General features: G+C 51.1%; 6 protein-coding genes across 6 annotated transcripts; 1 reads left to right on the forward strand and 5 right to left on the reverse strand.

Annotated features, from left to right (window-relative positions):
- Window positions 1-110: 110 nt before the first annotated feature.
- On the reverse strand, window positions 111-1,342 carry CMQ_8310 (glycoside hydrolase, family 43; the record flags this gene model as incomplete). Its single annotated transcript, XM_014315851.1, has 4 exons — window positions 111-196; window positions 280-643; window positions 710-958; window positions 1,067-1,342. 4 exons carry the CDS (start codon window positions 1,340-1,342, stop codon window positions 111-113), a joined length of 975 nt encoding a protein of 324 aa, XP_014171326.1.
- Window positions 1,343-5,374: 4,032 nt separating this feature from the next.
- Window positions 5,375-5,740, reverse strand: CMQ_8248 (uncharacterized protein; the record flags this gene model as incomplete). Its single annotated transcript, XM_014315789.1, has 1 exon — window positions 5,375-5,740. One exon carries the CDS (start codon window positions 5,738-5,740, stop codon window positions 5,375-5,377), a length of 366 nt encoding a protein of 121 aa, XP_014171264.1.
- A 1,940-nt stretch (window positions 5,741-7,680) lies between these two features.
- Window positions 7,681-9,655, reverse strand: CMQ_8047 (flavin-binding monooxygenase; the record flags this gene model as incomplete). The annotated part of the gene is made up of 5 exons (XM_014315588.1): window positions 7,681-8,663; window positions 8,718-8,905; window positions 8,965-9,126; window positions 9,179-9,353; window positions 9,424-9,655. 5 exons carry the CDS (start codon window positions 9,653-9,655, stop codon window positions 7,681-7,683), a joined length of 1,740 nt encoding a protein of 579 aa, XP_014171063.1.
- An 856-nt stretch (window positions 9,656-10,511) lies between these two features.
- Window positions 10,512-12,204, reverse strand: CMQ_8036 (fructosyl peptide oxidase; the record flags this gene model as incomplete). The annotated part of the gene is made up of 7 exons (XM_014315577.1): window positions 10,512-10,701; window positions 10,760-11,068; window positions 11,126-11,189; window positions 11,283-11,458; window positions 11,521-11,630; window positions 11,701-11,859; window positions 12,019-12,204. The coding sequence occupies 7 exons, from the start codon at window positions 12,202-12,204 to the stop codon at window positions 10,512-10,514; spliced, it is 1,194 nt and encodes a 397-aa protein (XP_014171052.1).
- Window positions 12,205-15,279: 3,075 nt separating this feature from the next.
- Window positions 15,280-16,794, forward strand: CMQ_8038 (mannitol dehydrogenase; the record flags this gene model as incomplete). Its single annotated transcript, XM_014315579.1, has 1 exon — window positions 15,280-16,794. One exon carries the CDS (start codon window positions 15,280-15,282, stop codon window positions 16,792-16,794), a length of 1,515 nt encoding a protein of 504 aa, XP_014171054.1.
- A 138-nt stretch (window positions 16,795-16,932) lies between these two features.
- Window positions 16,933-18,516, reverse strand: CMQ_8157 (uncharacterized protein; the record flags this gene model as incomplete). Its single annotated transcript, XM_014315698.1, has 1 exon — window positions 16,933-18,516. One exon carries the CDS (start codon window positions 18,514-18,516, stop codon window positions 16,933-16,935), a length of 1,584 nt encoding a protein of 527 aa, XP_014171173.1.
- Window positions 18,517-22,636: the final 4,120 nt, after the last annotated feature.

Raw genomic sequence — 22,636 nt, forward strand, 5'->3', positions numbered from 1 at the left:
ACTAAGTCTTAGAAATATGTAACAGCGAAAAGAAGATTGGTCCTGGAACTGGAACGGTGCCAGTGAGTATTCGCTAGGAATTGCTTTCAAGGCTACGGATTCCATTTCCTTTAAACGGATGGCCAGCCGCCCGACCAGGTAAGAGTGTTCCAGCCGAACTGGAACTGGCTATCAGCAAGGCCAATGTTGGTGTTGGCTAGTAAAGAAAGTTAGCATCAGATTATACGAATGGTTTGAAACATGCTGGAAGCAAACAGAAAAAAGACGGAGGGCACTAACCATAGTGGTAGTAAAGGACGGTGCCGTGCGTGGGGTCAGCAAAGATACCCTGGCCACCAGGACCATAGACGTAGCCGTGGCTGGACAGAAGAGTGGTGCCACCACCGGCGGTGCAACTTTTGCCGGTCTGGTCGACGAAGCCACCGGTAGCCTTGGTGCTGCGGCAAACCTTGATGGCGTACTCGTTACCAGCGGCGGGCTTGCTGGTGTCGAAGCCACAGCAGGTACCAGCACTCCACAGGAGGTAGTAGTAGCCTGAGCGGTAGTACATGAACGATCCCTCGGCGGCGTGCGACCCGGACGAGTTGAACTGGACTTGGTAGGTAGCGCCAGAGGATGCCTTCGTAGGGCTATCCATAGCAACCTAATAATGTGGAGGATAGAATTAGCATATTAAAATTGGACACGAGTGGGTAATTATCCGACGTACCTGGTAAATGTCACCCCAGAAAGAGCCAAAGTTCATAACGTAAGACGATCCAACAGCGACCAGGTTAGGGTCAATAGCATTGTACGGGCTGCCCTTGACGGACTTGACACCGGTGCTGCCGTGGTCGGTCCACGAACCGACTTCCATTGTGGCGGAGGTGGCGTAACCGATTTCAGATGCCTGAGAGCCAAAGGCGGAGACAGCATAGTACAAGTAGTATGTGCCGTCAATGTAGTGGACTTCTGGGGCCTATTTGCATGGGACAGAGTCAGAGATAGGATCGTTTTGCAGGTGTTTCCCATTCACAGCTTTCAACCCTAGAACGCTTGGTAACCTGTGCTTAATGTGTTGACTTACCCAAAGATCGGTGTTGCCAGCAAGATCGATAGTGCTGCCTCCGGGAAGAGCACTACCCTGGGCTGTCCAAGGACCAGTGAGGCTATCGGCCTTCATGGTGCTGATCTCGGATCCAGTGTCGAAGCGGAAATAGACGCCATCAGACTCACGACGGATCACATTGGGATCGTGAGACCAGCAGTTGCCAGAGCAGGCACCCGGGTTTGAGAAGGCGTTGGCGAAAGTGGCACTGAAGACCGTCGCGGCAAGGCCGGACACAACTGAGCGGAACAACATCTCGACTGTAGATTTCAAACGGTGGACTTGGATGGTCTTTGAATTCTGAGAGAGCCGATGATGGGATGAAAAGAGGCAGAGAGAAGGGGATCTGGCCGTATTGATATACAAGTGCCATTCTTGCCAGGAGCCTATTGACAGTTTTCCTCCCGCAACTCCGATGCTTCTACGAGCTGTACGGAGTATGGGTTTGCCCCCAGTCGGAGGAGGTGAAGCATAAGGGTGGATAACTGGCATACTCGCTTACTCAATAAAACGGGTGTTTGTTAGTGAGTGGAACTACATCAGTCGGTTGCGTGAGCCGTTTGGTGCGAAATATCTGCCAAAGCTTCGTAATTGTGGGGTCCATCTGTAAACGAAGCCTTAGGGGGTTTCAGTGGAAATATGACAGGACACTGCTAGAGGAGACGGACAGTAATACGCGTGCTAACTAGCTTTCACAACCCCGCCCTTTCTTCCGACGAAGAGCTGGCGGTGAGGATAGTACTCCGTAAAACGAGCGGTATGAGCTCAACCAGCCACGGCCCACCATTATCGCTTGCACGTTTCCACTTGAGTAAATCGTGTCCCGGCCGTCCACATTCCACGTCCATAGGCACAACGATGCAGTGCGCATCAATCGTACTCCTTACTCCGTACTCCGTACTCCGTGCTCTGTGCTCCGTGCTTCGTAAGCGTTCCAGCGATCAGTGTCAGTGATGCGCAGACCATGTCGTCAGAAATCTGGTTCGGATACTGCGCCCCGGGTGAAAATCACGGCAATTGGTCTCATCTGAACCTTTAGCTTCGCGGGAATGTTTCCATGCTACAGGAACCCCTGTCTTTGGTGGCGTACCACTGTTCCCTAAATTTGCGTTTAAGGAATCGATCGTCGCCTTTAGCTGACCATCTCTGGCTTACTAACCACTAGCTCGATCCGCAATGCTGGCAAAATCCACGTGGACCTGAGTTGCAAAGGCTATACGCCGCGCAACTTGAAAAAAGCACACAAGATTCTCCTGTGCTCGGAATGCATAGTACTACAAGCAGATACAAAGCCGTGTCTTTTGACCGCCAGATTTTTATACGGTACGACTTGTGATATCGCAATATAGAAATACAACCATGCGGACCTCAGTGCCAGATTAGGAAGGAGGCCGCCGGATGAAAGGCCTAAAACAATATGCCTTCTTTGGTACAATTCCTTTGTGAATACTACGAGTATGTACTCCGTAACAGCACAGTCCTCCGTGCTCGTATGCTTCTCGAAGAAAACGTGCACGCTCGCGGTTTTTTTGCCCCAATCCCCGGCCAACACTGTACTTCTTTCGGCCTCGGATGCGTGGCTTCCTCCGTGTTATTTCCCTGTTATTCTACTCCGTACTCCGTATTCTATCCTTAATATATCATCGTACTTTACTCCGTACGAGTACACCTTCACCGTCGTTCTGAGCATTGTTAATAAAAGCAATACTCTAATCGACGTGGTCGTGCATCCCCGAAATAAGAAGGATCGTCCTCGAAAAGATGCCGACACCCTACATAGTATACGCACTTCAAGGGGTGGTAGGGCTACACCGCTCCTTGTTGATTTGTTGGCTTGCTCAGACATTCACCCTTTTTCTGTCTTTCGCCATGGATCCCCATAGTGAATACGGAGTACGCAGACTGTACTCCGTATAAAGTCAATTTCCCCCGTTCCCATGAAGTGCTGTTGGAGCCCCAAGCAAGCATCTGTGAGCCACAGGTTTTTTGAGGCAATGGTCAGAATACACCGGACCCGGCAGCTTTCATCCAATGTCTTCCGTGAGGGCCATCGTTCCAAGAGCTTAGTGAGGGTAATGGTTAGATCATTTGCATGCACTACCTGGTGGCTAGCACAAAAGTTCCATGCTCTACGGAGACTTCTTTACTTGCCCATGAAGCCCATGAGTAGTCGTACGCTGAGGCGTTATCCTTCGAATTAGTTCAGTGCACAAAGTAGGGTAGTTTTGTGTCTCTGCCGTTACTCCGTAATTTGCAAGGGTAAAGCTCAAGTCTCCATGCTTCGTGCTTCGTGCTTCGTGTCTTACGTCTTACATCGTACGTGTCACTGCTGCTCTCGTCTGTGCTCCCGTGGCCCCCATTCCCAGGCCCACAAATGTTGATGTGCAGCTCAGAGAGCTCCAGAAGAGAAGGCACAGTTCCCTTGGTATTCGGCAACTTTACCTTGATATTTGGCACGAAACGCTTTGGCTGAAACTAGAGAGAGCTCGAAAATCTTAGGCACGGCGGCATTTTTTGTATCGTATGTTTACCTTTTCAAACCCCTCAAGTTTTGCAGCTTTGTGTGGCCTGTAGGTACCTAATTTCACACGAGTATCAACAGACCCTGCAATCGGGTCACTTAAGCCATTCGCACGTTGTACGTAGCTTAGCTTTAGTGGGGTTTACTGCACTGTTCCCCGTATTGTTCTGTTGAGTGAGTCCACGCACGGTACTTTCATTCATTATGAATCATGCCTAATCATTAGCGCTAGAGTGTGTGGCAATGCCAATGCGGTTAAATTCTGGTCCAGACTCATTAGCTTCTCCAGCTATTGCCACTGCCGAACCGTAACTGCCCAATAATACAGCTCAGTGTTTTCTTCAGCTGGACTCCGTAGACCAGACCCTTACTTGGCCCACTTCAGCTTTTAGCTGATCGTAAGCCGTATAAGGTATGCTATCCTTATGCCGATGAATAATCAGGCGGCTGAGAAAGCATCATCAGTCTCTCTGGAGTGTCAAGAGCAAATCCATTTCCTAATCATTGATATTCCGGACAGCACGGCGACTGCTCTTCCACTACAACCGTACCACTGTCAACTCCAACAAAGGGTATATCACCAAATTCGGAGTTAGACTCCATGCACGCTTCTTTCGCAAGTCTTCTGGCTCTCCTCACATGACCGTACCGCCAATTACAACTGGGCAATGCCTCCTTTGCCCAGGCTCTCACCAAGCTTTCCGGACAGCGTAATGCACATGCAAAAATCACAAGGCTTGTTTATTTCGCACCAAGGACATTTAGTAATCGACCTCGAGACACTGTTCAACTATCTGCATCTTGTTATCTTTGGATACTGAGAGTCTCTGCAATGCGGGACAGAGAGAGCTACTGTACAGGCCATACGACAGCATATAATCAGCAAAAGACATTGCAGGTTCGATATATCGACACAGGACTCGGATTTTCTCGACTTCTGTGATTTCTCGGCATCGGAAGGCGAAGACGATAGTGATACAGAAAGCCACGCCGGAAAAACATATTGTTTGCCGAAAAGGTCTAGGCGAAAGTCACAGCTAGCCGATGAAGACTCAATACGCTTACCGTCGGGTAAGATTATATCGCGGCATTTGGCAACGTCAGCGATACTGCCACTAGCCCAACTGCGGCGCCGAGCGCGGAATTTGTCTCCTGGATTTAAACGAGCAAAGAGGAGCTCGATCCGGGTACATATGACGCACGTGTCTTATTGAAGAGTGAGAAACGAGACAGAGCAACGGTACGATACCAGCTAACAAATATAAGCCCAAACGACAGAAACAGTATAATGCACTTGCCAACGTCTCAGCAGCGCTCAATAATAGCCACACAACACAGACACGCAGAGAAGGCGCAGAAAGAAGAGAAAAGAAGGCAGAGGAAGGTCGACCAAAAGGGAAATAAGAATTATATGCCTATTGGGCGATCGAAACGCCTGTCTACCAACGCGGCTAGGGATAATTGGAAGTAGTTGACAAGTTCCCAACTGATCTATTTCTGTGCCATTTTCATTCCAGTTGAGCGAACATCTCAATTACGCTCCACAAAGACATAGCCGAGTGCTGCTAGTCGTATGATTATGAATCAAAAGCAGTCGGCCTAGTTTCTCACAAGCTATTACACATTTCAAAAAAACATAGCTTTTTTGTGACTTGGTTGTATTGTGTACGGAATGGAATCCTAACTTGGAGACCGGACGATATCAGCCTGGGGGCGTACTCAAAACTCACACCCATTTCCACCGAGATACTCATCGGTCCACTGGCTTAGATAGCCGCGGTTGCCGCCGCCGGACTGCAGCCGGTGGCTGAGACGCAGGTGCACACCTTGGAGACAGAGCCCAAGACTCCGAGTCCGCCATTGAGGCCGCAGCCGCCCAGAACACAATTGAGGGCAGCGTCACGGATGACAGCCGATTGGGAGCACTGGCAGCCGTAGTCACCGTTGGTGCAGTGTCCCTGGGTCACGGCAGCCGAGAGGATGCAGCTGCTCGCGCATGCAGGCACTGCGTTGATGGCAGCCGAGCAGGGGCCGCAAGGCGGGGGAGTCACGGCCGGGGCCTGGGCAAAAGCCTGAGCCTGGACACTGGCTGCGGCGCCGAGAGCCAGGACGAAAGAGAGAGCAGAGATCATGTTGACGGTGGTTTTTGTGGGCGTGGTGGAGGTGGCTGCTGTGTCGATAAAGAGTTCTTTCCAAAAGGGGTTATGGCTTACTTACTTGGACTAGAATTGGGAGCTCGTGTCTGGAAAATAGAAAGAAGTGCAGAATACGACCTAGGCCAGTCTGATGGGTTTGGTCGTATTTATACTCGTATTTCTCTCTTATTTTGAGCTGTGCTCCTCTGCCTCGTTTGATTATTACTGCCATCCTACACTATTGTTGGAACGGTGGGTAACGGCGGCATAAATGTCTGCATTTTTGGTCACAAGCCTGTGTGGCTTATCGTGCGCCCAGTTGAATACGCCGACTCCAACAGTCAATTTCCCTTCTGACACGATTGCGCATGCGATAAAAGCTGAGCTGATGAAAGCAAGGAAAGTAACGGATCGAAAACGAAATATCAGCAAACCAACAGTCTGTTTCTGACAGAGGCCACTAAAATAGCCAGCATAGACCCGAACAGGCGAACGGGTTCTAAATTTGAGGAAATCGACAATGTATGAGCTGGACGACGGCTGAACTGATTATGCTTTTGGATCAGCGTACGTAGCCATACTCACCCAGATGGCTGCTGAGGATTTTATAACGTCATAGTTATCTTAGCATCTGTTCCAATCTGCGTTATTGCGTTAGACGAGTGGTTCAAAATATACATGCCCGGTGGCAATTTTCTCTTGTGTTTATGCTCATACTGTGCCAATTTAGGTTCGCTCAGTGTACGCTGTAATAGCCCAACCCAATCATCAAAGACGCCTTCTAAAAATTCAAAGCGACCTCGTTGTTATCGAAGTTTGATACATAAGTGCTACATAGACGGCTCTGCTTTTCAGTCCTCCAAATGATTTGCATTACGAACAAGTTATCTCTAGCAGATGCAGAATTCCATGAGATGACTCAGCTTCTTCCAACCTGACAATACTGACGCAAATGTCACTGCTTATTCTCCTTTCCCGCTTGCCATTTCGTACTCTCAATGTTGAAACAGGTATGCAACATCCTGCACATGTTGTACGGCTCTTCCCACGGGTTTGGCTTAGTCAAGTAGAGCTGATCGTTGCCGCACCATGCTGTAGCCTAAGCGGATGCAGTGGCATTATTCTTGGTATCATTCAACACCCGTAGTATATCTAAAGAGGCCTCAACATTACCATAGCCTAGGTTCATCAAAGGCGCACTGACTGAGCCGAACTTGAGGTTACAACCTCCGGAAGGTAAGATCAGGGGTGGACTAAAGACGACAATATCAGAGAGATAGACAAGAAGCAGAGCCGGAGGTAACTGAAGAGCTTGCCCAAACTTGGCCGCATCAGCACCGCCGCCATAATTATCGTATATATTCAGTGCAAAGCAATCTGCAAGGCTGGCATCTTGAAGGCCGACAAACTGAACGACATCAATCTTTGTCAAACATGCGACTTGTTTGATATAAGGGTGCTCGAGTTTGGTTCCATGGCCGGGACTCGACTACGTTCGACTCTTTGATCAGAGGTCTTGTCTGCTCTACAACACATACTATTATACTGTACATGGATGTCTGTCGAAAGGGTCAAGTGATTAAGCGAGCCATCGCTAAAAACTAGCTTCATAAGCTACAATTTAGCAAGGGGGGGGGGACCTGGTGTGGAAAAAGCCCACTGTGAACCAATCAGGATTCCCTGTTGTGTTCCCCTGAGAAGCTTCCGAGGTATTCAAATATCTACGACGTAAGTACGACGTAGACATTAAGGACTGAACAGACCCACCTACACTTGAACATTATTTTGGATCTTTTTCTTGGCAATATTCTCATGCATGCACGGACTACGGAGGACATCTTTATAAGACATGTCTACTCCGTACACAAAATCCGATCCCGACAGACTCTATTACATCTTTGTCCGTCTACAAAAAGCGAGATTCTGACAAAATCCGCTTAGTGCGAAAACGGCCTGGACTTGTATCTCGGATCGTCCTCCGGTTTGCCTTCGGGCGGCACTTGTATCTCCTCTTCATTGAGGTACCAGCTAGGGTCGCCTCCCGGTAGCAGGGCCTCGGTCAGGCCGTTACCCAGCCAGCGCAGACGGTTCTCCTCGCGGCTCTCCCACTCGTAGTCCTCCCATCGTGGCGCCCGCAAGGCCTCCATCATATGCACGATGCTGCCCGGCCACAGCCCGGAAATGCGACCGCCGTTGCCGCCCTCGGTCTTGTACCAGCTTCTGCAGGCGCCAACGTAGACGGTGGACTTGAAGTAGTTGCCGACGTAATCGCTAAAGTCGCGCACGCGAGCGGCCTTGGGCTCCATGCTGACATAATCCTCCTTCTGCAGCTTGCGGGCACACTTGATGACGTAATCGCCCTGTGCCTCGAGCACGACGGTGAGCGAGCCGGCACCGGTGCTGGCGTTGGGGCCGAGCATCAAGAAATAGTTTGGGAAGTCGTCGATGGCGAGCGAGAGGTACGTTTGCGGGTAGGTTGAGAACTTGTCTGCGAGCGTGACACCTTGGCGTCCCGTCACCGGAAAGGGCGGCACCGATGACGTGTTGAAACCGGTCGCACAGCAGACGACGTCCAGGTCGATGTGGCGACCGCTCGTCATCACGGCGCCGGTTTCGTCTATCGCTGCCGCCTCGTCCGTGATGCAGTCAACATTGTCTTCCACCAGCGCCTCCAGATAGCCCGGCCCAGGTGTTAGCCGCCGGCAGCCAACGCCAAACGGCGGCGAGAAGTGCGATAGTAGCTCTGGTTTCTTCGCCAGCCGCTCCTTGGTGATGGCCGAGAACGTGTCCATGAACATCTTCTGCATATCCGATCCCTGCTTGGACGAGAAGTGCACCATGTTTCCGTCGTCCTCCACCAGCTTGCGGAATTTTCGGTACGCAGCCGGGTCTTGAAACTGCTTCAGCTGTTCTTCTGTGACTGTTTGCCTGTTAGAAACAGCACTATATCTGCATCCAGACTACAACCACCTACACTCTAGCCGGTTCGGATCCAGGCCCATCTGCGTCATCAGATGGTCGCCAAACCGATTCGAGATCCACACCTTGCTCCTGATGAAGCAGCTCAAATGGATGCCCTCGATCTTTTGCAGCACCGGCACAATCTGGATTGAGCTCGACCCCCCTCCGATAACTCCGACCTTTTTGTTGCGGAAATCGTAGCTGCAGGTCCCAATCAGTGCCAGGTCTTTGTATTCTCTTGTGATGACTGCACCACTTACCTGTCATCCCATGACGCAGAGTGCATCGTTTTGCCCTTGAAGGTCCCGAAGCCCTTGATATCAGGCCACTTGAAGTCATTCAGGTTGCCCCGTGCGCTGACCACAATGTCCGCCTCTTCCTCAAACACTTCGCCGGTATCTGCCTTCTCCACGGTGACGTGCCTACAGATAGTAAGCAGGCAGCCTCGGTCACAAAGTTGGGATTCAGCCTCACCATTTCTTCGAGGAGTCGTCCCAGGCGCAGCTCATGACCTTGTGGCTGAGTTTCACAAACCGACGCACCCCGTACTTGTCTGCCACTCGCTGGATGTAGCCGCAAATCTCTTGTGACGGTGCATAGAAGCCGGACCACGTCTTGTTTGGCTCAAAGCTGTACTGGTATGAGTGGGCTGTAAAAGACGAACGTGTCAGTCCATCATCCGTCCATGTCCCTTTCCAAGCAAGCAGACGGCATCGTACACGGAATGTCGCAGGCACATCCGGGATACCGGTTCTCCCACCATGTGCCACCTATGCCCGTGTTCTTTTCGTAGATCTGCAGGTCGACATTGCGCAGTCTTTGCGGGATGCGGATCCCCAAATAAACCCCTGCGATTCCCGCGCCGATCACTCGGATCTTGAGTGGCCGGTGATTCTCAATTGGCGCATCCTTGCAGGTGAAAATGCCTGTGGTAGGAGCTGCCTCCGGCATTGGCTGTGAGGGCGCACTCATGGCTGATTGCTTTCGACCCGGGGAATTCTCAGCACGATAGATTTGACCGTTGCCTTTCCTTTGCAAATGGAGATATGCTTCTTAAACATTTGTGCTTTGATTGTTCGAGCTGCCAATTTACCCCATTCCCGATATCCGAGAAGCTGTTCTAGGGTGGATTTTTGTCAACCCTTTGGTCGAATCCCGGATAATGGTCTTGGCAAGCAGCGCAGGCACCGATGAAATCTTCTTCATGTGACAAGGGGTAATTACCTGGAACTGCTTGGAACTAAAGCCCCCGGTGCTCCACAAGGGTCGCATGCTATATTTTATGGATAAGAAAATTTAGGCTCGCCATGTCCTAGCAGAAACCGGGAAAATGGTTCAGTATCGTTAAGCTCAGAGAATCTCAACCATGGCGATGCCAAATAAGGCGGCCTCTCTTGCTGAACAGGCAGTACGGACCTTTAGATGGTCATTTTTGGCACTCTGAACGGATAGACCAATGCGATCTTGAAGGTTGGGGCGTCAGTTTTCCATATTTCGGGACAACGGTGACGTCAGAAGTGTGTCTATGTTGTCCTGTAGCTCTCTGGCAACTCGGAACTAGACATGTGCTGAAGTCTATACGACATATGTCGGAATAAATCGTCAGTCTTACTTTCTTCAGGAGCCTCGTCTACGCTCTATATTATGACTACTCTTTTAGCATATCAGACAGTTTCGCTGTGTGTATATACTTTTAGCCTATTACAGTACATAGCTATTTGTGTAAGGCTCCTAGACACATCTACGTTGGAGACTGTTCTTTTGCGGACAGAAATGTTGACGGCTCGATGATAAGGTAAATTAGCCATTACACAGCCTTCTCGTCGTGGTTCCAACCAGGCAGGTCTGAGAGGTCTTTGGGTGCTGCCCCTCGGTTAGACTTCAGCGCATCGCCTCCAGGCCGCCATCTCCAGTAGTGGGCGAGGTCTGGGTCCAGATTTCCTTCTATGAGCTCGACAACGTGCTTCCCGATACTAGGGAGAAGCTTAAAAGAGTGCCTGCTAGTATTAGAGTATACTTTGTCAAGCCATACGTCCCGGAGTCGGTACGACTTACCCGCTGTCACCGGTGGCAAGAATAAAGTTTTTCCACTTTGGATACTCGCAAATGAGTAAATCAGAATCTGCCGTGTCAGTGCACCAACACATGCTTCGGTTGAAGAGCTCTTTCTCCTTGAAGCGGGGCAAGTAAGTTGCAATGGCCTTTCTAATGGTGATCTCAGACTCGTCAGGATAAGTGTCTGTAGGATGTTTCGCATGAGACCGGGGAACTGAGATTTTCTTTGGAAAGTCGGTGCCGCAAGGCTGGTGCATTCTGAACCGGGAGAATCCTGGGAATTCGTCGCAGACTTTTATGACACCATACCTGACAAAGGTCAGTACCAACTCTGCTGTCTATGCATTCATCCGGGTTACTGCGCACTCATTTGGTTCAAAGAAGAAGCCGATGTCCCCGTTATAAACGACAGGGACTCCCTTGTACTCAGCTGCTTCCTCATCCGTTAGCTGAATGTGGGCGTATACCCAAGCCTGCACACCTAGGGTTAATAGAGCGTTCTTGTGGTAGTTGTAGTTCTAACAGGACTTTTTACTCGCCTTTGAGCAGCACTGGTCTTCAAGGTCTACAAGTGTAGGACTCCAGGCTCCTGCAGCCAGAACGACTTTGTCGGCATAATACTTAGTGCCGTCTACTGTCTCGACGCCGATGCAGGTGATTCCATCTTCTTTAAAGAGAGGCTGCTTGAAGGAACCAGCACTACATACATCCTAATTAGCTTCGAACTTCAAAAGCAACAAAAAATATGGTGCTTGTCTCACCTCCCAAACCCAAAGTTGACACCTTCGGCTTTCAGAACCTCTCCAATCGCATTGATGGCTTTGGCTGCCGCGAGCCACCCCCCATCCTGGCTATATATCGCCTTCCAGCCCTTTCGGATACCGAAAGTCAGTATGTAGTCTTATACAATCACAGATCACAGACAGGCCAACTCGCCTAACCTTGATTTGATCGGCTTCCAATTGTGGAATTTTGGCCAGAATCTGCTCTTCGGTATCTAACCATTCATGAGTTTCTTCCAACTTCACATCTGCATCGATAAGGGCTTGAAACTCTGCCCGCAGCTCTTCAATGCCTTCTTTTGAACCCGCACAGTCGAGCTAGACGATGTTTAGCGGTGACTGGAAGCGCATATCTTAATGCACGAGAAGGGGTTCGCCTACTCTGCCAGTATTGTGGAAGAAAGGTCGGAAAAGCTCATCGTTCTGCCACAATTCCCTCGCTTCGAGACTTATTCGGATGTCAGACTTTTTACCCACACGAACGCCCATGATCTTGTTCAGATCGTGTCCGGCCGACTGTGCTGAAGGGATCGGATACGTGTCGAGAACGGTGATATTCGACGGACTGTAGCCGAACCGCAACAGATGCAAGGCAGTCGAGGCCCCCATGGTGCCGCCACCGCCCACCACAATGACTTTTGTCGAAGTCCGCGAGGAAGCCATGGTGTTGCTGTCAATTCAAGCGCGACGTTTCGACAAATCGAAAGTGGGAGACATCAGGACATATGTATAAATATTATTGACGTCGTGCCCTGTACCCACTTTGGCGGCTGCCAATTATCCGCTAATTTGTTAACTAGTTCGGAGTCTGTGTCCGTACTTCGTACTGCATAAAGGCTTGCTAAGTACATAGTTCGGAGCATGTGCAGATAGCGTATTTGCGATGTCTTGGTCCCACATTGGTGGAGCTACAGCACGTCTTTCGGCTGGACCTTCACGATGCTTGGCTTGTGGCTTCAATCAATTGATTCATCGTATGACATCAGTCCATTGTTCGTCGCATAATAACAGTGAGTTTCTAGTTCAAGGAATAAATAGAATTAAAAAGAGCAGCCTGTGTCTGGGCAAAAACAATCTCTCACGACCAGGCATCGTGACCTGTTTCCCATAGACACAGCGCAAAATTGATGGTGCATAGCTAGGTGTCCATGATTATGTATCAGAGACCGTGACATTAGGCAACGCTGACGTAATGTTTAGGCGAAGTTTTAAGTTCCCGATACTTGACGCTCTGGGTCGTTCCTTGAAACCCGATATACTTAGTTAGTGGCGCAGTATCTTCAGTAAAGGCTCCTCGGCAGACTAGACACACGTTCTCTAAAATCGCTGGATTCTTGTCCACCGTTTTACTAATGTGAGTTGATATGAACGAATGATGAAAGTGGTCAATTTCGTGGTCTCATGGCTCATATATGTGTGCTTCTTCCCGCGCATGGACACTGAACGATCGCAATGTAGCCATTTTTACAGACAATCTGGACCGATCTTGCTTACGGCATAAAGCCTAAATATTGACTCCTCCCAAAAAGCGTCTCTCCACATTCCCTCCACAAGAATAAGGCAAGATTCACCTATAACGTGTATCCATAACTATATGGGGTACGTCCTCTCACACCACGGCATTGACTGTGGGCCTGTCTCCGTAAGTAGTCCAAGCAGTACCCCGGCCATAGTGTCGTTATACGTATAATACGACAGGTACGAGGCGCGCAGGTAATAGCTAAATCTGAAACATTTATCACTGTGAAATTTCAGCCGTCAGCATTAGCACAGCTTCTACACACATTTGTGATAGTGTCTCAAGCTACCCCATTGAGCTGGTAAACGTTCAAGGGAGTCAATTAGTAGCCCTCGTGAAGGAAGTAGGGGATGAGGCCAAAGCTACCACCGTGCAATATCGTAATAGCCGTCTGGCTACTGTTAGTAAGTTTCACACACACTATAGACTGCTATCTTCAGACTGCTTCGAAGAAATCGGGGCCAGAATTTGACTGCAAGGCAACTCATACTCGGGTAAGAATTTGCTAAGAACTACACACCTATATAGTTTGATGGCCCTGGATTGCAATGGGATTTGGCTCGCGTACCATACTTTAGCCTGGTGATGGCCAGCCGCTCAGAGCACGGGGATCGACACAAAACCAGCTGTAATGGACTCCAAACTTAAATAAGCTTAACGTAGTGGGCCGGCTTCACCGCTACCACGTCGAAATGGACTTTTTACTCCGTATAGGCACTGCCGCAGAAGTACTCCGTGCCGCTAGACTGAGGGTGAGGTATTTTAGCACCATCTTTCGGGACGCAGAGGCAAGGCATTGCAGTGTAAAAAGCAGGCCCTACGCAAAGCACCCCTGCAACTAAATCTGGTCGCCGCGCACGCATCCCGTATGTATGCACTAATTTGTCGATCAGTTGTATCCTCCTGTACTCCGTATGACTCTCAGTCTGTACTCCCGTACACGTACATAGACGGGATAGCATCGGTCAGGTCTGGTCATGTCGTACCGTTGGCTTGGCTATGGTCATACGTTCGAGCTGGGAGTTTCTGTTGACGAGCATCTTACTATCATGTGGGACAGGCTGAGAAGAACCTGAAGAACCGTCTGGACGTGGCCAGCTTGCCAACGACATTCTACAGCCGATACTATGTAGCGGTGTTTTGAAATCTTGCTTCAATGGCGACGACACCGCCAATTTGAGGGTCAGGAGACCGAGAAGAGGGCTGATAAATCACATCATGATTTTTCAGGTCGCAAGGAAACTACCGGATCAGATGTCCGCAAATATCAACGGTGGTGATCTTTCTGGGTTGTATGTGCAGCATTCGAAGCTACAGACTCTCCTTGGCCACGAACCGTTTCGGAGAAGGCGTGAAGCACTGATAGCAGAAAAGTCGCTGCTTAGACTCCTTGCTACTTTCCCTCCGTGACCTGTCATTGTCCGCCCTTTTCCGATTCGTATGTACTTTTCGAAACGGACATCGCCGATGAACAGTCACGTGCACGCCCACGTGCTGATATTTTATGCCTCAATGAATATGCCTCAAACCCATTTTGCCCCCCACAAGCCACGACATACACGAGCTGGCCGGCTGACCCAAAGAGCCTTCAGCACTGGCCACAAAGCATGCAATTTGCGGGCACAACATGTCAGACGAAGAGAGGAGAATAGAGACTCTCTGTCTGCCGTACTGCAAGGGGTAGCGCAGATGACACGAAAAGCAGGGATCCGGCCCTGAGCGGTGTGACTACCCCGCCGCGTCCCAAAACCAAAAAGTTAGGCAGCTCTCGTGCCCGTCCTATTCTCGGACATCCGTGGGCTAGTGGGGGCAAAGGCGGTCAAGAGGCCCCACGAAAACATATTGGGATTACACACAAGTACTGTACCCAAGCTCTAGCGGCCGCTGCTCGCCGATATCAGCGGCCGCTGCATGTACTAGTACGTGAGTCTTTTTTCTGCCGGGCTTTGGAAACAATGAGCCCCGGGCGGTGAAGCCGTGAACTGCCGCAATCCAGCAAGGATCGGCCGACTAAGCAGAACCCAAGCGGCCAGACATAAAGGAAAGCTTGCTGGGCCCGATCGCCCATTTCTCGCATTGTTCATCCATCAACACACGCTCGAGACGATTCCACCCGCAATCGCCCTATCCTGCCCATCCCTTGCCCTGCTGCCAACTTTGCAAAAGTCCCCTCCTCCACCCCGCATCCCTCTGCCCGCCGGTTCCGGTTCTCGACCGCAATGGCACCCATCAAGCTCAGCAGCAAGAACCTGCCGCAGATTGCGGCAGCCGGCCAAGGCGCCACCCAGATTTCCATTCCCACATACGAGCGCAATGGCGCTGTCAAGGAGGGCATCGTGCACATCGGCGTGGGCGGTTTCCATCGCGCCCATCTGGCCGTGTACATCGACCAGCTGATGCAGAAGCACGGGCTGACCGACTTTGCCATCTGCGGTGTCGGCCTGCAGCCGTTTGACGCGGCCATGCGGGATGCCCTCAACGGCCAGGACCACCTCTACACTGTCGTCGAGCGGTCGGCCAAGGGCAGCACGGCCCACGTGGTTGGCAGCATCAACAACTACCTGTTCGCGCCTGACGATCGCGAGGCCGTTGTGGCCAAAATGGCTCATCCCGACACCCACATCGTCTCGCTGACGATCACCGAGAGCGGCTACTACTATGACGAACACACGCACGAGCTGCAGAGCGACCATCCCGACATCCAGCTCGACCTCGATCCCGCCAACGAGAAGACGCCCCAGACGACATACGGCTTCCTCTATGCCGCTCTCGCTCGCCGTCACGAGCAAGGCCTCAAGCCCTTTACCGTGCTCTCGTGCGACAACATGCACCGCAACGGCAGCATCACCCAGTCCATGCTCGAGACGTTTGCCCGCCTGCGCAACCCTGCCATAGCCGACTGGATCGCCGAGCACGGCGCCTTCCCCAACTCCATGGTCGACCGCATCACCCCCCAGACGACTGCGGCTGACAAGGCCGCTCTTTCTGACGGCTTCGGTCTCGAGGATGCCTGGCCCGTCGTTACCGAGCCGTTCATGCAGTGGGTCATCGAGGATGACTTCGCCGACGGCCGCCCGCCCTTTGAAAAGGTCGGTATCCAGGTGGTCAAGGACGTCTCCGATGTGGAGCAGTTTGAGAAGCATAAGCTCCGCCTGCTCAACGGCAGCCACTCGGCCCTCGGCTACCCCGGCCAGCTCGCTGGCTTCAAGTACGTGCACGAGGTGATGGGCAACCCCCTTTTTGGCGCGTTTGTCTGGCAGATGATGCAGGAGGAGGTCAAACCGCTGCTTCCGGCCATTCCTGGTGTCGACATTGATGCCTACTGCCACACCCTTATTGAGCGCTTTTCCAACCCCACCATCATGGACCAGCTGCCCCGCATCTGCCTCAACGGCTCCGGAAAGATCCCAAAGTTCATCATGCCCTCCATTGCCGAGGCTATCTGGCATACCAAGCCGTTCCGCCGTCTCTGCTTCGTTGCCGCTGCCTGGTTCCACTACATCCTCGGCGTCGACGACAACGGCCAGCCATTTGAGGTCGATGACGTCATGCGTGAGGAGATCCAGGAAAAGGCCCGCGCCGGAGGCACCAGCCCCGTCGAGCTGCTGAGCATCAAGACACTCTTCGGCGACGACTTGCGCTCAGACGAACGCTTCCTCAAGGAGATGACCACAGCCATGGAGGACATTGCCCGAGACGGCATCATGAAGACCATTCCCAAATACATTAACTGATACAGCCATACACATTGGATAAGCAAACGACGGACGATAGAACATGATATAGAAAAGCTTAATTAGAGTGCGCCTGATAGGTAATGACAAATAGCATCAGGTTACCATTGCCACGTATCCGAGCAGACAGTCTAGCCTTCAGTTTTCGTGGAATGCCTCCAGCCTCATCCTCCCCTTCATCAGCAGCCAGACCCAGAGCCCATCCACGATGACAATATCGATAAAGCTAAACACCAAGCTCCCACCGAAAACGACACTATGATACATCCACGCATTATCCGTCAGATTGATGACCTGACAGGCGATGGCCCAGGGCAGGACGTATAGCAGATTGCTGGCCAGGCTCTGGTAAAGATACCACCTAGGCCGTGTAGCGAGCAGAATTGTCGCCAGCTGGGTCGAGGCAGCGTAAAAGATGTAGCACCAATCGATGGTTCGCCACATGTGTGCCGTCACTTTGGCCACTTCTGCCGACTCGCTGAGATAGAAGGCAAACGAACGAGCGCCCCAGGTTGAGAGGAAAATGGCCAGCGGAACCTCTACAATCAAGGCGATGACAAGGGAAAGCAAGACCGGCTGAGAGATGCGAAGGAGAGTGCGGAACGCCACGCGCCCAGGCCGACGCACCGTCTTGCCAATTTCATGGCGCCACGACCCCCAGCGGTGCCCGATAAAGGTGAGGCTTGTCGCCTCCAGAGCCTGCACGGGCACCATCACCAGCCCCCAGCGGATCGTGTTGAAGATTGTCCAGGCCGTCGCATACGTCTGCCCCAGGGCCACGATTGTAGAGACCAGCCAGAGGTAGAGCACGTTGCGGACGGCCGACTCGGCCAGCGTGACGATGCCTGGTCGCAGGAGCACGCCCAAGGCACGTAGACTCGGGCGGACGCGGTCATGTTCGCTCTCTCTTCCGATTTCTGCCCGGGCAATGTCCGCTGGGCCTCTACCGTCGTGTGACGGCGCGCGCTTGTGACCACGTCGGAGCGATGTCAGACCTGTGGTCCACAGAAAAAAGCCCAGTCCGACAAAGGCCGAGGTCATGTTGCAGGCCAGCTGGATGCCGGCCTGCATGTTGATCGTCGGCTTCTGCCGACCCACGTGGACGTGCGAGATGATCAGCAGGTCCAGCACGATGTTGATGGAAAACTTGGCTACGCTGATCAGCAGCGGCACATCGGGCTTGTCGAGTGCTCTCGTCGCAGCAGCCACGGCTGCCTCAATGGCCGAGCTCAGGGCTGAGAAGGCGCTGATCCGCACATAGGTCAGGCTCGCCACACGCACTTCGACCGGGACAAAACCCTTTGCAAATGTCACCGCGCCGGCATAAAAGGCGATGCTCATGATCAGGCCCAGCACCGACTGGAAGAGGATCATCGTGTAGGCGAGACTGAGTCGCTGAGCCAGCGGCCGAGACGCCTTATCGCCGATGATGACCCACGATACACGTGGAAGGCCCTCGTTCAGCACCTCGGCCACGACGCCAATGTATGTGTAGACATCTGTCGTCACAACGAGCGAAGAGTCAATGCGCGCAACCCACAGTTTGGAGAGTGTGCTGTAGAGCGCTGGAAGAATGAATGCAGCCACATTGAGTAGCAGCGCACCGACGTAGTGATCACGACTCCAATAGACCCTCCGCTTAGGACCTGCAGCTGTCTGGTGCGTGAGAATCTCGTCCTGTGACGATACCGCTTGGATTTCGTCCTCGTCTAAAAGGGCCATTGCGACGCTTGCGAGCCTTCAGAGGATGCTAGCAGGAACTATCCTTTGCTCCAGATTTTAGAGAATCTTGTGGAGCTAGCGGGGTATATATTGGAATTAGGGCTTAAGGAACGCGGTACTGTCACGTGCACGATATTATAACTGGTTTGCGTAATCGTGCCACGCCCCACTATAATTCATGGCCCACTTAAAAAGTGAACCTATTATTAAAGAGAGTTGCTATTTGCACCGTAAAATTTGGCTATCTGCACCGTATTCCACTGATAAGAAATATGGTACATAGAGTAGGTTTAAGAAAACTTAGTTGATTGGTTAATTTGTTCTGCGCTATACTAGAATAGGAATAGACTTACGTTTTTGCCGTAAAAAAAGTTGCTTATGTTGAGTGCGGGAATGGAGCACACTGTGCGTTTTCCGGCTAGGGTTGGCCCTGCGCGTTCTGATTGGCCAGAATAGAGAAAAGTGGGGAATAGCCCCAGTGAAATCTCTGCGCCACAGAATCAGTGTAATGTAGCTTTTTCTTCCCTAGTACAACACGCAGATCACCACCTTCATGCAGGCAGACCCATACAGTGCCTTCCCCTTCCCCTGTCATTAGCTAAGTTGTGACAGGTTATGAGCCCGGGTCTTGTATCCGGGTCTGTCACGGCGATTTGCGTCATCTCACGATAATTTTCGCCCCAGGGCACCTCTTTTCAGCCTTCGGGCTTCATTTTTTTTCGCCTTAGGGCATCATTTCAGAGATCGTCAGCATCGCGCGGCGTCTCCCAACCGACATTTGGTTGATTCTGGGCTTCGTGGGGCCATAATACTTCACTTTAGGTGCTGGCATCCAGCATCTTCTTCTTTTTCCATGCTTCCATATTGGGAGAGACCTTCTTCAAGACCACCAAATCGGAGGCAGCTGATTGTCGAATCAGAAAGGCAATCCAGCATCTTTTCAGAGCTTCAAGCTCGTTCTCATCGAGGTTCAGCAGAGCAGGTCACTGAGGGCCTGGAGAAGCTGCATCTTCCTCATCAAGGTGACCCCAGAGACGATCATTTCGATTTTGATCAGGTTTCGGGAACGTCAAGAGCAACAACGGTGGTGCTACCTTCGGGAGAACGTCCATCACGTTCAAGAACGCCAGTCAGACGCCTGTTCAGGGCACAAAGTCTGCCTCCCAGTGAAAAACCTGATCGATCTTTCAATATTTTTTCTAATCACGAAAGTAAGCTTCAATCTAAGAAGCAATCTCCTCAGCAGCAACCTCAGCAATCTCGTTCAGAGTCACGACCACAAACTCCCCGCGTTAGTTCTAAACGCACTTCTGTCAACAGCATGGCAGGCATCAACGTGTCAGAGAGGGCTTTAAACCTCTTCTTTAAGCACTGTTCAAAGCAGGTGCCTAAGCTAACCAAGGCGGAGGAATAGGATGACTAGGACAAGGCTCTCAAGAGAGGGCTGGGCCTAATCAAATTAACCCGAATTGAAGACGTCGTCGATCTGACGGATAACGCGCAGGGCGAAATCAAATACGCCCTAGAAATGCAAGTTAGCACGTTGCTCCAAGGCCAGATCAAGGGGGACTTAGTCCTCGAGCGATACCAAGAGCTAGAGCGTCTCCTTCGACCGCACACGGAGGATTTGGCAGTCGAATTCAGTTACAAACTGCACACCCTGCAATGGCGCGATACTAAGAAGATCGAGGAGTGGTTTGAGCGTATAGAAGAGGTTTTCCGTGGGTACAAGACCTACGCAGACGCCCTTTCAAGCAAACTCAAGGCTCTTTATTTAGTAAGCGCCGTTTGCAAGCGTATCCCTGCGTTGAACGCAGAAATTATAGATCAGTAGAGATCAAAGATCGCTAAGCTTGGCAGCGACGAAGTCTACAAAGCCACCAAGCTTTTCGTTACCACAAGATGCAAGGACAGGGCTGTCAACCCCGTCAGCAAGCACAAAGATGGTGGCAAGGACAAGAACAAGGATAGGTCGGGGGGTTACAAGGGAGACGAGAAGACAAAAGACAGTGACAAAAACAAGGAGCAGGGCGCGCGCAAGGCAGCCTCTACTCTAAAATGCACTCACTGTGACCGTACGGGTCATACTGTCGATCGTTGCTGGAAAAAGCATCCAGAACTCCGACCCTCCTCTAACAGTCACCACGTCGAAGCCAAAGATCAGGGTAAAAAGACAAGCTCGTTGAGCATGTTCTACGTCGAAAACCCTCCTAATGCGGATCAAGGCATCACGATCAATGACGACGTTTCGCTTAGCGACTTCGACTTGACAGACGACGAGACCGACGAAGAGATTAAGCCTGCGAAGACTTCGCGCAGTGTAGGCATCACGGCCGACCCTGACACCTGGCCCATCGTGGGCAAAGTCGGGTTTCACGGCCTCTTCCACGGCCAGAAGGTAAACAACTAGCTCTTCAATACCGGTGGGGATATGCACGTGGCGAACGATGCAAGCTGGTTCGTACCTGGCACCCTGCAACCCAGTCAAGTACGATTCATCACGGGCGGCGGCCCAGTGGCCGCGTCGCACGTCGGCCAGGTGGCACTGAGTCTGGCCAAACCAGACGGTGGAGAGCACGAGGTGACGCTGGGGAAGGTTTATTTTGTTCCTTCCTTCCCTATCAACATCTTTTCTGGCCTCCAGTTTTACCTCAAAGGCAATTTCCTGGTGGGACCAAAGCTGTACTGTACCAAAAAGCAGCTGATAGCCAAGCTCGATGTTCGTGCACGAGGCTTTCGCCTCCCTATTCACCAAACGAAGCCATTCGACGCAGCTCCCACGCAGGGGGAGAATTCATCAGTGAGCGTGGCAAGCGCGTTTTCTACTCCGACCGATAGCAACCCAGACGCAGGCGACCCAAAAGCTTCGCGCAGTCTTTGAGCGAGCGCCAGAGACTGCGCCTGATACACCAGAGACTGGGTCATCCGTCCTGGAGGGCGCTCAAAGAGACTATGAAGCAGGCCGAGGGAGGCCTGGTGCTCCCAGAGCACATCACCGAAAACACTGACCCGACGTGCACCTCGTGCAAGCGGGCCAAAGCCAAGCACTTCAAGCCGAAGGACCTGCGAGGGATTCGCGCCTCCAAGCCAGGAGAGGCGTACCACATCGACCTTGGCACCTTCAAGCACACTGCTTTCGACGGCACGCGATACTTTTCAGCAATCAAGGATGAATTTACCGGAGTGCTAGAGGTACTGACGCACAAGAAGAAGTTAGACGCACCAGCCGCGATCAAGGCAGTAATCGAACGCAACGCGAATGAATTATGGTATTCACCCTTACGAATTCATCTAGACAACGGCACAGACATCTCCATTACCTTCTTCGAACGGTACTGCGTCCCCTAAGGTATCAGGTTAATCTCAAGCTCAGTATACGACGCATCTGAAATCGGAGGAGCAGAGAGAGCCGTCTTAGAGATCGTCATTCGCACTATACTTCTGCATCTTCAAGGTCGATTCCCGTTAGTCTTATGGTCTATAATCAGCAAATCTGCGGTCTTTATTCACTTTCTTATGGCTCACAGTCGAGTGGTAATTCCTACTTTCTAATGGCATCTCAACATCGGCCGAAAAGACTTCGTCCTTCGACGTCTCTCTTCTTCGCACCGTCGGTTGCTGGGTATTCTTTTAATTACCATATCTGGTTATTTATCTTATGGCTTTCTCTTGCTGAATGCTAGGGGTGATAAGTTATGTTTTTTTTTTTTGAAGGCTCGTACTTGTTTCGATTTCTTTTTGTTTTATAACAAAGGTGGTCGTTTAAATGACTTTCTTTTTTTCAAGAAATGTTTAATAATTTTTACTTTGTTTATTTCTTTTCTCTAGGTAGTTTTAATCCTCTTCAAAAATTTCCTGGTCCAACAAACCTTAATTTTTAATACTACTCTTCTTTTTTCCCCTTTCCCCTTACTTTCTACCTCCATTGTGGAATTTTTTGTTGAGCCTTTTCTTTTTAATATCTTTAAAAAATTCCTCTTCATTTTTTGTCGTGATTTTTTTTAAAAATTCTCTTTTTTTTGTGTTATAATCTTTTGGGGTTTTTTTTTCTTTTTTTTGTGTGTTCTTGTGGTTGGATAACCCCTCCCACTGCACAAATATATTCTTTGTTTGTTTCTCT

Source organism: Grosmannia clavigera (assembly GCF_000143105.1).
Source record: "Grosmannia clavigera kw1407 unplaced genomic scaffold GCSC_161, whole genome shotgun sequence".
Lineage (NCBI taxonomy): Eukaryota > Fungi > Ascomycota > Sordariomycetes > Ophiostomatales > Ophiostomataceae > Leptographium > Leptographium clavigerum.